At 43.7% G+C, this 13,812-nt stretch overlaps 1 protein-coding gene across 4 annotated transcripts in view; it reads right to left on the reverse strand.

The window, feature by feature from the left end:
- The window catches only part of GLMN (glomulin, FKBP associated protein), a 119,018-nt gene that overhangs the window by 77,514 nt on the left and 27,692 nt on the right, over positions 1-13,812 (reverse strand). For 2 of the 4 annotated variants that reach the window (XR_010985568.2, XM_068124995.2), the window contains exons 5-12: positions 10,381-10,489; positions 8,386-8,674; positions 7,812-7,914; positions 7,009-7,316; positions 5,892-5,945; positions 5,762-5,792; positions 4,637-4,726; positions 4,449-4,490 (exon numbers count right to left, since the gene is read on the reverse strand). Coding sequence is in view for 3 of the 4 variants with exons in the window: in XM_068124995.2 (XP_067981096.2) it covers positions 4,449-4,490; positions 4,637-4,726; positions 5,762-5,792; positions 5,892-5,945; positions 7,009-7,316; positions 7,812-7,914; positions 8,386-8,674; positions 10,381-10,489 (1,026 nt within the window). In the remaining variant the exon portion in view is untranslated. The remainder of the gene's footprint in view (positions 1-4,448; positions 4,491-4,636; positions 4,727-5,761; positions 5,793-5,891; positions 5,946-7,008; positions 7,317-7,811; positions 7,915-8,385; positions 8,675-10,380; positions 10,490-13,812) is intronic. The other 2 variants (XM_068124996.2, XM_068124997.2) reach the window with 2 other exon arrangements.

Genomic DNA, 13,812 nt, shown 5'->3' on the forward strand with positions numbered 1-13,812 from the left:
GGAAAACTCTAGTTGGGCTTTCTCAGCAGTGGGGTCCTCCTGGGTCTCCTACCACAGAACCCCCTTTCATTGAGTTGGCGACGGAAGGTGCGAGTTGAAACAGTCGTACCTGTGCCTGAAGGTCAGCTTGAATCTGTTTGGCAGTTGATCGAGGTGCTTTCTCCACCATTCGAACAATCCTTCGCTGCAATCTTTGATCAAGTTTTCTCTTGCGGCCACATCCAGGGAGGTTGGCTACAATGCTAAGGGCCTCAAACTTCTTGATAACATTGCGTACGGTGGACACAGGATCATCAAGGTCTCTGGAGATGGACTTGGAGCCTTGAGATTGTCCATGCTTGGCTACAATCGTGTGTCTGACCTCCTCAGACAATTCTCTGGTTTTCTTTCTTTTCTCCATGCTCATTGCGGTACACAATGCCACAAAACAGCAGAATGACTCCTTTTCTCTATGAGTGACTTTTATATTGCAGGCACCTGCAACTCAGCATGGGTGAGTTCAATTGCAAAGTAAAGGAGAATCACTTGAATGAAATCTAATTATTTCTAACAACTTCTAAATGGTGCCAATAATATTGTCTGGGCCATTTTAGGATTTCTGTGTGAAATAAGCTAAGATTTAGTAATTTTTTCAGCTTTTTTTTGTTTTGTTCCACTGCAAACAAAAGAAATACACATGTGGATACCAAAATATTTTTTTATTTCAATAATTTTCTGGAAGAAATGGTGCATTATTTGAAAAAAAAGAGCAAGGGTGCCAATATTTTTGGCCACGACTGTAGCACGATATCTCAAAGTTGTGGACGGATTCGCACGAAACTTAATAGACAGGTTGTATGTGTTGTGTGCTTCGGACAAATTCGTTCGATTTTGGTGAAGATCAGGATCCGGTTATGAAAAAATTTCTATTTTAAAAATGATTCTTCACAATTGAGAGATGGGGCCAAAAATTATATATAACTTGATATTTCAAAAAGTTGTGGTTGGATTATGACAAAACTTTGTGCATGAGTTGGGTAGGTGACAATAAATAACAGATTATATTTTTGTTAAGATCCAGATGCTAATCCATGGGACCCATGGTTTTGCGGCCCATCAGTGGGATGCAAAATGTAAACTGTTCAGCCTGGCGTATGCGCTCTACAAAGTGCCGTTCAAGCTATTTCTGCAAAACTTTTAATTGGTATGGATTATCAAGCATACATGGAAAACGCTCCAATCCAAATACTCCACCTGCTACATCACGTGATCAAGAAGGCATATTAAGATTGAGGGTTGCTCACAATTATTCAAAAGTAACCATGGTAAAGTAAAAACACGGTCCGTAATAACTTGCATATAATCAGACATTTATAGGCATTACTTTTGTTTTTGGCTAACATGTGCTTGTGGGTGTCAAGTATCCCAGGGTTGACGGTACCTTTCAAACAGAATAGGTCATTGGATGTTGTCACCCTGGCCAAACTTGTGCTCTGTTTTGAGGGCGTCAGAACAATAGACCGATTGTTGGTTAGATTCCCAGCTATGGAAATGTTCACAACTGACCATGGGCCTCATTATGCCCTCCAAGGGAATATGGGAGTAACTACATCATTATGGATCCTTCAACTTGAAACCACACCAGGGTTTAACTATTGACAACACAGTCCCTCTTTCCTAATTATATCTCCCTCTCCCTTTTTCTCACGTTCTTCCATTTTCCAGAAAAACACAATTTATTTTTTGGTCCCATCAGTGAAGCAAGAAGCCAAAGATTTGCAAATAAGCCAACCACATTCTTTAATGTCAAGTTACAGTGTAGAATAATGCTTGCCAAAACACAAATGATTTGATGAAGAAAATATGACGTGAAAGAAGGCATTATCAACTGGAGAAAAGAAAAGAAGGAAAATTGATCGCAACAAACACAAGACTAGTTTGGAGACTAATTTAATTTTGTCATTACATCAGACAAAGGTATGGAACAACTGGTCACATGGGAAGGAACGTATAGGAACGGGATGCCACACACCACAAAATGGGGACCATGATACCATGTTCAAACCAAATACACCTCGGTTGTGAGACTGAAAGACAAGAGATGATGCGAGAGCAACGGGCATTGAGCTTCGGAAAATAACTTTAGAGCAAAGGATAGTAGGACATGAGATGATGGTCTTACAGTGCGTAAATGAGGTGTGTGCGAGTCGGTATAGCAACTCGCGTCATTATGCTCGTCGCCACCGCCAATTACAACCACACAACTAATGTTGTAGTTAGCGGTTTGTCCGTGTGGTTTGTGGTTAACCTAATGTTTGTGTAATGTCTATTTAGTTAACCTGATGTTTGAATGTGTGGTTTACAGTCTACCCAATGATGACAACACCCTATACACCTCTATTTCCTTTAACATATATCAACTCGTTATCACCCACTCAAATTCTCATTTTCTCATCTGCGGAAATTTCAACTGTCACCCTGGCAGCTGGCTGGGTTTTGGCTCGACAACAACCAGCCATGACATTGCAGCAAAGGCCTTCCCTGACTGTGGGTTTCATACAATCTACAAACTTTGCACAGATTGCTCTCCCTGGAACCTCCTCCATCCTGGACCTAGTAATGACCAACTTTCCATCCAATCTCTCGTTCCGCTTCTAATCGCATTCTTGTAAAGGCCCATATCGTTGTCCATTCTAAGAGGGTAACCTCAATGACGCAGGTGTCCGTTTCCACAAGCCAATTGGCTCGGACCTAAATCTGCCCTCCCACAAAAGGATCATAGCACCATATCCACAGCACCTGATATTTATTCCACGTGAGAATAATTTTGCAAAATTATACTCGTTTATCTCATTTGCGACTTTTCTATCCATCCTCTAGGGCCTGGTACACAGAACCCTGTGAAGAGGCGGTTGCAGTAAAGCAGCTTGTCAACTCTGTCTCTGGCATTTGCTCCTCCTCCATCCCATCCCTCAACTCAAATGGCAATACTGCATACTCTGTCCAAGATAAGGCAGAATCTCTAAACTCTGTCTTTGCCTCCAAATCCCGTGTACTTAACCAATCCCGCTGTGTCCCCATCTTACCCAGACATACCCACTGTCTACTGGGCCCTGTGTTTTCAACTGAGAAGGTAGAGAAAGTACTGTCTGGTATTGACCCTGCTTCGGTGATGTGCCCAGATAGCATGAGTGCCCTTGTTCTAAAATCCTGCTCTGCCATTCTTGCTCCACCTCTATCTGCCATATTCAGTCTGTCATTCTTTTTGGCCACCTTCCTCTGCATGGAAGTCAGCAAATATCACTCCCATTCACAAGAAGGGTGCAAAACCAAACCATACCAACTATAGGCCAGTGAGTTTGCTTCCAATTACAAGCAAAGTCACGGAATCCATCAATATTTCTGATGTTGTCTTTCCCGTTTTCAAACGAGTTGCTCTCCAACCATTTGTTTGGATTCTGTCCCTGTACCCTAACTCTGGACATGCTTCTGATCCTCTCTCAGCAATGGTTGAAAGCCCTCATCCTCAAACAAGAGGTTAGGACCATCTCCCTGGACTTATCTTGGGCATTAAAAACAGTGCGGCATCCTGCTTTGCTTGCTAAGCTCTCTGCCTGTGGCAAAGGAGACCACCTTCGTTCCTGGATGCTACAAGTCTCCATAAACTTTGCGCCATGTACAAATAATTTTTCTCGATCGTGGCTACCTTCCGTAAATCGTCCTGAAGCTTTGTTGAAACTGCGAAGCTGATTTGGTCTCTTATAAAACAAAGCAACACACTGCGGTTTTACTTGTGGGGACGCCATTTGCAGTAAATGTGACGTCTCGTGTCACAAGAGACATCTGGAAACTAAAACAAAAAGTCAACCAGAACGGCACTCAGTAGAGCACATACCTCTCTCTGCCAGGCTGAACAGTTTATGTACTCCATCGATCGGCTCGATCTGCATCCGTATATTAACCAAAATCTAATCAGCTTGTTCTTGTCAACTACCCAACTCATTCACCAAGTTTTGGCCGAATCCATCCATAACCGTTTGATATATCGTGCTATATATCATTTGTTTGTTTATTTGTGAGCAGGATATCTCAAAAAGCTGTGGACAAATTTGGATGAAACGTTGCGGACAGGTTGGTTGTGTGACAAGGTCGAATTGCTTCGATTTTTTTGAAAATCCGGATACAATAAATTTTTTTATTTTTCTCGTGATTATTATTCACCGTTGAGAGATGAGGCCAGTCGATAATTATGTATCATAATATTTCAAAAGGTTATGGACGGATTATGACCAAACTTGGTGGACGAGTTGTGTGTGTGATAAGAACAAGCAGATTAGATTTTTTTTCCTCTGCAGTTCAATCCAGAGAAAGTTGGCAGAGCCAAGCAAATCATCACTTGGTTAACAACAAACTAGATGCTTTCAATATACCCCAATTACTTGATCCGAGACCAGAAATGTTGAACTTACTGGAGCTTCTAGTGGGCACGAAATCATCAACTTGATCAGGTCCTAAGTAGAAAATGAAAGCGTGAAATATTGGCATGCACGCGCACACACACACACACACACACACACACACACACACACACACACACACACACACACACACACACACACACACACACACACACACACACACACACACACACAACCACCTGGGAAAGTCCCATGAGCTGTGCGATATCAAAGCTCTCCATGGTCAGGCTTTCCAACTCGAGACGATGCAGGCACACCTCCAACAAGCACTGAAAAATGAAAACCACAATTTAATGCAGAGTGGGCAGATAGAGTGAATGCAGAGCGAGCGGACAGAATGAATGCAGAGCGAGCGGACGGAATGAATGCAGAGCGAGCGGACGGAATGAATGCAGAGCGAGCGGACGGAATGAATGCAGAGCGAGCGGACGGAATGAATGCAGAGCGAGCGGACGGAATGAATGCAGAGCGAGCGGACAGAATGAATGCAGAGCGAGCGGACAGAATGAATGCAGAGCGAGCGGACGGAATGAATGCAGAGCGAGCGGACGGAATGAATGCAGAGCGAGCGGACGGAATGAATGCAGAGCGAGCGGATGGAATGAATGCAGAGCGGGCAGACGTAGTGAATGCAGAGTGAAGGACGGAATGAATGCACCAAAATGGATGAAAGGAATGCAAAGCAATGGATGGAATTTTATAAAAAGGCAAAGTCCACTTTGAACGGAGATGCAAGTGGATGGTTCAAATTAGGACCTTGACTGTTGTATGTAACCAAGCTTTACTATATCAGACAATCATCATGTGTGACAATCAGCCAGTAGTCTTAAATTGAAACAAGCTTTACATTTACATTGACCATAACTTTAATAATTATTTGTTGTTCCAATCCGTTTCATCATTCACCACCATCTTGATTTTCAGCACATGCAATAAAGTGGGAAACACGTGGTTATTGGTTTCCAGCATTATAAAGGTTACGGACTAGAAAGCTCAATGAAACGTACATGAACAGTATGGATATAGTGTATGTGCACATCAATCTGGTCATGTTCTTTTGCTTACTTTGACTTAATATAAATTTACGGTTTTTTTTGTTTACACTAATATTTTCTTCAGCGGTGGTTTTGGCAGCAGCATAATTGAATGCCCAACCAAAGGTAGGTAGGTAACCCAAGGGCATAAAACCAACCACATGATGTGGTACTAGCTTGCTTTTTAGAAGCTTCGAATCCACCGTTGTCACTGCTATATGTATATGATCATGCAATACACAAGTAAAATATCATAATTTGGATGCATACCAATCCTTTCATGACAATTGCTTCTTCAGATCTACAAAGAAAAGAAAAAAACAAAGCATTTAGTGTAGTGCTCTTAGTAACACCATAGGCTGCCTGTTCATCTGGAAATACTCATCATGGCAAAAGGTACCTTTGAAGCATCTCGGCAATAAACGGGGCGTTCGTTCGCAAAACGTACAAGTGACTGCAAAATGTAAACAGAAATCGAACTCAAAAATGCATTCATTACTTCGTTGTATGAACATGTGAGGATTAATAGAAGAAACATGTTTTTGCTCTTCCATGAGTCTCGGTTTTGTTTAAAAAATCTAAAATAAATAAATAAATAAATAAACAGCCCAATCAAACAAGCCAATGAGGATTGAAGATAAATACGGAAAATTATTTTAAAATATTATACAGGCACAAAACAACTAGATCTCTAGGCTCTATGAAAGACTGGCATGTGTAGAAAAATAAAATAAATAAACAACAAATGTATTCAAATTAAATAAAGCAACTGAGAGGGTAAAAGTGGAAATGTATGAATGGCCCGATGACATATTGTTGTGGAAATGTTTCAGAAAATTTTACAATTTACAACTACTGCAAACATTACAAGGATCTACAAAATATAATAAATCAGACTGCAGTGCCCCCGTGAGGTCACAGAACGATATGGCCAATATGGTAGCATGTGGGATACAAAGGGAATTTTCACCAATTAATTTATTCATGTACAACGATCGATGCAGAGCGTCGGTTCCACCAGAGTAATATATTTGGCGAGGGTTACAATCCTGGATAGGTCACCACTCCGTTGAGGATGCTCGACTGAGTTGGCTGGAATTTGTAATTTGTTCAGAGTGCCGGCATTAATTTGCCGACTTTGTGAACAATGAGGGATCTGTAAAATCCATCAACTAATGCTAACAGACAGAAGGCCTTCCGGGAACCAACACACACATCGCTACCTCGCCTACTTCCTAAATACCAGGATGGCCGTTTATAGCTGGGTCGAGATTCAAACAATAGCTAAGCAAGTCAGAGAGGAGGCTATCCTTCTCTAGGCTATCCTTCTCGTCAATTTTCACCGATTAATGCAAAAATAATGCTTTCCAAAATTATCACCTATTAATACACCCTTATGGTAAAAAAAACAAAAAACACAAGGATAAGCAAACTAGCAGAGAGGGTTTTAGAAGTATCTCCACTGCATTAAAAACTTCTCCATTTGTTTTCAAAAGAGTAAAAAACTCCAACGTAACCTGTAAACAGCAGGAAACTTGTCCATCACCAGGTCGTGGACAACCATCAGGTACGTGAGGCAGGCAAGGGATGAGGTAGACCAGCTGGACAAGGTTTTGTCCCCAAAGTGAAAGGTACCTTCTTCTTGTGGACCAACAATCTCCTCGTTCCCAAGCACGCTCCCAACCTCTACGCTCTCCTGCAGAACCTCACCACCATATACCTTTTGTAAACCAATGTTCTCCCCACCATGCTGTGGGGTCTCTTTCTTGATGTGCGGAATTTGGATGAGTTCTTGTGGAGATTCTCCCATCTCATCCAAATACAACTGCAGATGAAAAGGTCACATTTTCCATGACAAACTCACCCATAACATTCCCATATCCTTAACGTCCATCACGGTAGCATAATGGTTAGAGCGTCCACTCATTCTCAGAGGTCAGCGGTTCAAACCCCGGCCAGGTCATTCCAAAAACTTTAAAATGGTGGATGCTGCCACCATGCTTGATGCTCAGCATATTCAAATAATAGAGCACGTCAAATTGTATAAACAATCATAGTGCAGGCATTGATGGGCCGAATGGCCTCCTCCTGCATTAAGGTTTCTTGGAAGATAACTTGTATTAGTATTATACAATATATTTCTAACTTCTATGCCACAGCTTGCTTTTCATTCCCTCGCAATACATTTCTCACCACACTACTCTCATCGTTATGTTAATCCAAATGGTTGTACGCCAGAGCCATGCGAGTTCAACACCATTCTTAGAGGCGTACAAATACAGTGGGGTACAAGAGAAGGGACCCAACGCTCGGTTCTTACCAGCAACACGCGGGCTGGCTCGAGTAAAGGAAACTTTTCGGATTCGCCTTCCTGCAGTGGCTCCAGGCTTGTCAGGAGTAGGAACCCAAGGCAGCGTTCACAGCTACATGAAACATGCAAAATGGGACCGTAGTGTGCATTCAGCAAATCAGGTGGAGAAAACAATTTATTTGCAAAACACAGATGAACACAGAAAAAGGAGGTGGAAAGTAAGTGGTTTTTCCGAGACCTAGAATATGTTTTTTAAACAATGCATTACTCTTTGGAGTTAAGTCGCTGAGATGCAATAACCTGTATAATGCTGTCCCTTGTTTATGTGGTCACCTGACTAATGTGGTCACATTTCACTGTGGACATCATGTAATGCACCTCACCTCACCTCGATCTGAGAGATGATTAATATTGTCCCATTTTGTTTTCAGTAAGAATGTCATGAGGCATACAAATGTATTAGGGCCTGGGCAGTGTATTCATGCTGGACATCCAGTGGGGTCCCTCTACATATTACAACCCCCAGAAAAAGGATGGGAAAAATGAAAATGATTGCCGCACGCAAAGCAGCCAGTAGTCTTACAACTTCAGGAGCTCCCGCCGAAGGTTTCCGGTCGCATGCTTCACTGATGCCTGGAAGCTTCCATCTCGCTGATGAACAGAGGCAGGAGCCGTGGCCACGTTCACGGTGGCCTCGTGAACCAAAGGCCCCAGCGCAGGAATCAATGTGGAAAGGCAGGCGTGCAAGCCATGGGGATCTTCTCTGCGCTGACTAGGCATGTACGGTACCGGCACCGAATCCAGCTGGGTCATTATCGATGAAAGAAGCAAGCCCACGGAGTATCCTTTGGACACATCAAGCTTGTGCAGAACTGTAATGTATGTAGACACATAGCGAACATCAGAGGGACTGAGGTGCAGAGTATTTTCCGTTTGCACGATGACACGATCAACAATAATTATATTAACATTAATGCATCAGGATAGTTGATAGCGTACCAGTTGAGCGCACCAGTTGTTATTATTATATTTCTTTTCAGGAGTTAACCAGGGGCTTTACCACATTTCTCCCAAACAAGTGGCCTATGTTTACTGTGTGAATGAATGAATGAATGAATGATCGTTTTTAAGGCCATTTTCCCCACTAGAGTGGGGGGTTAGCCTTGCGGGCCCCATGACAATCATGGTTCCCTGTTTGAGGCAATGTTTTTATGGCCGGATGCCCTTCCTGACGCCAACCCTTAGTCGCCTCTTACGATGCGCAGGGATATGGTGTACCTATTCTAAACCGGGGTACACACCAGGATTCACCATCAGTGAAGCATGCACCGGGATTACTGTGTACAATGTTATAATTCACAACAGAGGATGATGGAAATAAATGATTGGAGAATTATATTTTATAAAATCGAAGCCATTTTCTACACAATTGATTACGTTCAACGCTTCGTAAAGGAAATTGCAGGGATGAAAGTGCGACCCATTCAATGGAACCCATGTCCTCTTGATGATTTCATTTCAGCAAAACATCTACTGTTGACCTTGGGAATTGATGAGAGCCTCTTGGTGAGGAACACTCACATGATGCACAGCCAAAGGGAACTCGGATTGCCTACACAGTGCATCTTTTGGATGCTCGGATCATCGGACTTTTAGTACGCAGTGTGAACAGACTCTCCTGGGAAGTCCTCTATGAACGCGCTGCTGCAGCATCAATCAGCACACACCACAAAACGCACACTTTAGCATTCTTTCAAACAGAATAAGCATTTAAAGAACACTCAGTTTAAAGGATGATGAATTAAATGCTAATGGCCATGATAAAAATGATTTTAAAAGGACTACAAAGTGGTCGGAAAAATGAACAAGCACCGCTAAGTAGGCAAGCGAGGTGCCCATGATTTCCCATTTTTTTTTATCCTAGATAAGCACACATCAGCACAAAGCACGGGCTGACAGGATGGCATGTAGGTAGCCTATGCAAATCACCTCCAAACCGTTTAGCCTGGGTTTGAATCCCGACCAAGCTTTAAACTGTCATCCCGGTGTTTCACAGGCAGGGTAATTCATCAATGTGTGCCATCCCTCGGATGGACATTAAATGGGAATCCTGTCTGCCGGCATCAGTCGGTTAATGTTAAAAATCCCATGGTGTCCTTCATGAAGAAAAGGCGAGCTATCCTCAGCACCCTGAACAAATTCCAAATTTCTGTCTAAACCAGCAGATGGCATTACATCAGCGGCATAGCCACGCTCTCAGCCAATGATGCTAACCCGCAGCCTCGTGTTGCATACAAAAGAAGAAGCACAAAAAAACAAAAACTAATCGGCTTAGGATTGTGCATTTGGTGCAACTAGCAGTTTGGCTCAATGGACACTCTACCCTCTTCATGTGTATGGACATCATTTCATACTCCACAGAATCACTAATTTGAATTCGCGCAACCTTCAGCACAGTGAGTAAATTATATATAAACACATACAAATGTACATACTGTAAATCACATAAAGACCAACTTGGAAGATTGTGAGGCTGTGAGGACAGCAGTTTCACTCAAGGGCAATCGTGAGAACTAACCCTTCATCATATAGGGCAGAAGCTGAACGATGACGGAACAAATGCAATTCATCTTCGAGCAGGCCAACGCCTCAAAAAATCCAAACACAAGCTCCTTGGGGCTGCAAACCTAAACACAGAAAGGATATTAGCAATCCACGTTTAACCGCCAAGTTAGCACATATGCGAATTCGCACGTATGCGAATCTGATGTTGTGGCTTCAAGGCCCAAGTGTCATGTGAGGGTTTTAACCCAATGCCACCATCGAGCCATATTTATTCGACAAATGATATTCTTCTTTTGTTATGCAATTGATAACAAAGTTTTAACTGTCCCAACCCAAAAACAAATGCATTTGATGATGCAAAAGATGGCATTATGTTGGCGGTGCAGGGATTGCATCATTCATGTATAGATCGTTAACCGATGCCACTCAGTGTTAAAGAGTTGTGCTATGCTGTTTCAGCACTTTAAGCACATTGTATTCTTGTTAATACTTGGCACATGTGACATAATCCTTTATTCCTTAATCAGAGAGGAAGGAAGAATGGGAAGATCGGAAAGGGATATGGGGGAGGGTGGGTTCAACAAGAGGAGGGGATACGTTGCATGCTCTGCAGAAATTTAACTCTCTGCAGATTGGAAGCCTTCTAAAATATATATATATATATATATATATGTATATATATATATATATATATATATATATATATATATATATATATATATATATATATATATATATATATATTGTTACGGAACCCGACGTCGGCCTATGGTTCCCCTTTGAGGGGGGATTAGTCCCCTCGTTTGTCACTGACCGACGGGGTCCCTGAAGCTGCACCGCAACCTCCGAAAAGGCCGGTGAGCAGCTTCGTTCGTGACCGCGGATAAGATGGTAATTTGCCGAGCGGATGCCAGCCGCGGCCCGAACCGTTAACAATGACTAACCTGATTCTGAACGTTGGCCAAATCGTGCCACAGATATTCAATTTGGAAAAGACAAAGACGACGCGGATGTGAAGAAGAGGAAGACGAAGGCAAAAAGGTTTGAAATACGACTATTATTTATTATTACTATTTACAGGACCAAAATAACCAAGGAGAAGGAAGGATAATAAAATAGTGCAGAAAGAGGGACGGACCAGAAGGACACAGTGAAACTTAGCTTACCTATACAGTCTTACTAAGAAACCCAAGGACAAGACAAAAGACAGACTACGATCACACTTACACGACTGGGGAATGGAGGCAGGAATGACTGGAAGGAGGAATGGGAAGGTTCAGCTGGGGCAGATGGTTCGGGCTTGATCCCGCACGGGACGTCGGGCTGGACCTCGACGGCCACCGATGCCACCGCAATCTGGCTCCCACGGGGTAACGGGTCGAAGCTGCCTGGTGGAGCCCACGCTGCCTGGTGGAGTCAACGCTGCTTGTGGAGCCAACGCTGCTTGTGGAGCCAACGCGGCTTGTGGAGCCAATGCTGCTTGTGGAGCCAAAGCTGCTGGTGGAGCCAAAACTGCTGGTGGAGCCAAACTGCTGGTGGAGCCAAAACTACTGGTGGAGCCAAAACTGCTGGTGGAGCCAAAACTGCTGGTGGAGCCAAGCTGCTGGTGGAGCCAAAACTGCTGGTGGAGCCAAAACTGCTGGTGGAGCCAAAACTGCTGGTGGAGCCAAAGCTGCTTCTCTGGCTCACCTCAGGACGCGTCTCCCTTCTCTCTCCGAGGGCTCGTCTCACTCATCTGCTGTCCCTGGCGCAACTCTCGGACTCAGAACTCATCTGCCGTCTCTGGCGCAACTCTTTCTTGGAACTTTGAACTCATCTGCCTTTACCAAGCTCGTCTGGACTCATCTCTCAAAGGCTTCCGCGCGCGCTTATATAACGCCTCGGGCGATCAAGCCGCCGGCCTCCAGGACACGCCCATCGGTGAGCTCGCCTCGGCCCTGATTGGTGGGCACGGGCTCTCTGGCTCCACCCTTGATGACGATGGGCGGGCACGCCCTTCTTCCCCGAGTTGGAGCACATGGGTAATGGCGGCGAATGCAGTTGGCAATAGAGGCTTTGGGAATGGGGATGAAAGGGGATCTATCTATTTGAATTCGGTGCAATGGAGTGTCAATTAATGGAAGACACAGCCTTAACCTACATAGAATAAGGAAATAAACTACCAACAAGGAGGAAATCTATGATTGGCTAACGTGATTGTTTATGACCTAATTACGGGACGCACTTTGACCTTTATACACAACTGGAGGAAGGAGGGTGATATTTTACAATGTACTACACAATAAAAAAACACAATTCTCATATCCACAACAATATATATTGTTGTGGATATGAGAATGTTGTTTTTTATTGTTGTGTAATGAATTGTTGTAAAATGTCACCCTCCTTCCTGCATTTGTTGTTGTATAAAGGTCAAAGGGCGTTCCCGTAGTTAATTCCATAAAGCATACACGTAGGACACCATATCTCCCTGTTCAGTAGTTATATCCTTATTATGTGTACTAGGGCATGCCCGTACTATATATATATCTAAAATTATATCCCCCCCCTCTATTTACATGAAATGGTTTGGTCCATTCGCAAAGCCAAAGCGAACGGCTTGCGAGTACGGTGACAATCCCCCCCCCTCTATTTACATGAAATGGTTTGGTCCAAAGCGAACGGCTTGCGAGTACGGTGACAATCCCCCCCCCCCCTCTATTTACATGAAATGGTTTGGTCCAAAGCGAACGGCTTGCGAGTACGGTGACAATCCCCCCCCTCTATTTACATGAAATGGTTTGGTCCAAAGCGAACGGCTTGCGAGTACGGTGACAATCCCCCCCCCCCCCCTCTATTTACATGAAATGGTTTGGTCCAAAGCGAACGGCTTGCGGAGTTTGGTAAAGAAATCGCCATAGCGTGCACAAACGCGCAGGAAAGCGAAAGAATCGCAAATTAGTTTTAATTAGTTTTAAAACATAGTTTAACGCCAACATAGCGCCAACATAGTTTGCCAACGGGAAATAAATGAATACGCTCTCAAATGTGCCGTCCGAGGCAGAGTCTGTTCGCCACGTTCGGCACACGTGATAGCTCGCTGCTCTCTGATTGGTTGAATCGTTTTTTGGACATAGCTCGGTAACTACTTCTCCGATTAATATGAAACCTTGAAAAGGCACATCCTCAGGTCCCCAGCAATATACCTGGCAAGTTTCAAGTATATCGGACCCGTGGTTGTCGAGAAACAGCGGTCACAGACACACACACATACACACACACAGAGATTACTGGAATTATAGATAGATAGGACGTGCCCGTACGTGGGTGCCCGTTCCTTGCCAAAAAAAAAAAAAAAAATGTCTTCGCCCATGCATGCATGGGCGTGCCCATGGGCCCATGGGCGTGCCCGTAAGTGCGTGATGTGACCGTACAATGAATGTATCGTCCCGACGCCGCAGCTCGG

The sequence above is a fragment of the Myxine glutinosa genome, chromosome 8 (assembly GCF_964187855.1).
Source record: "Myxine glutinosa chromosome 8, kmMyxGlut1.1, whole genome shotgun sequence".
NCBI classification, from domain to species: domain Eukaryota; kingdom Metazoa; phylum Chordata; class Myxini; order Myxiniformes; family Myxinidae; genus Myxine; species Myxine glutinosa.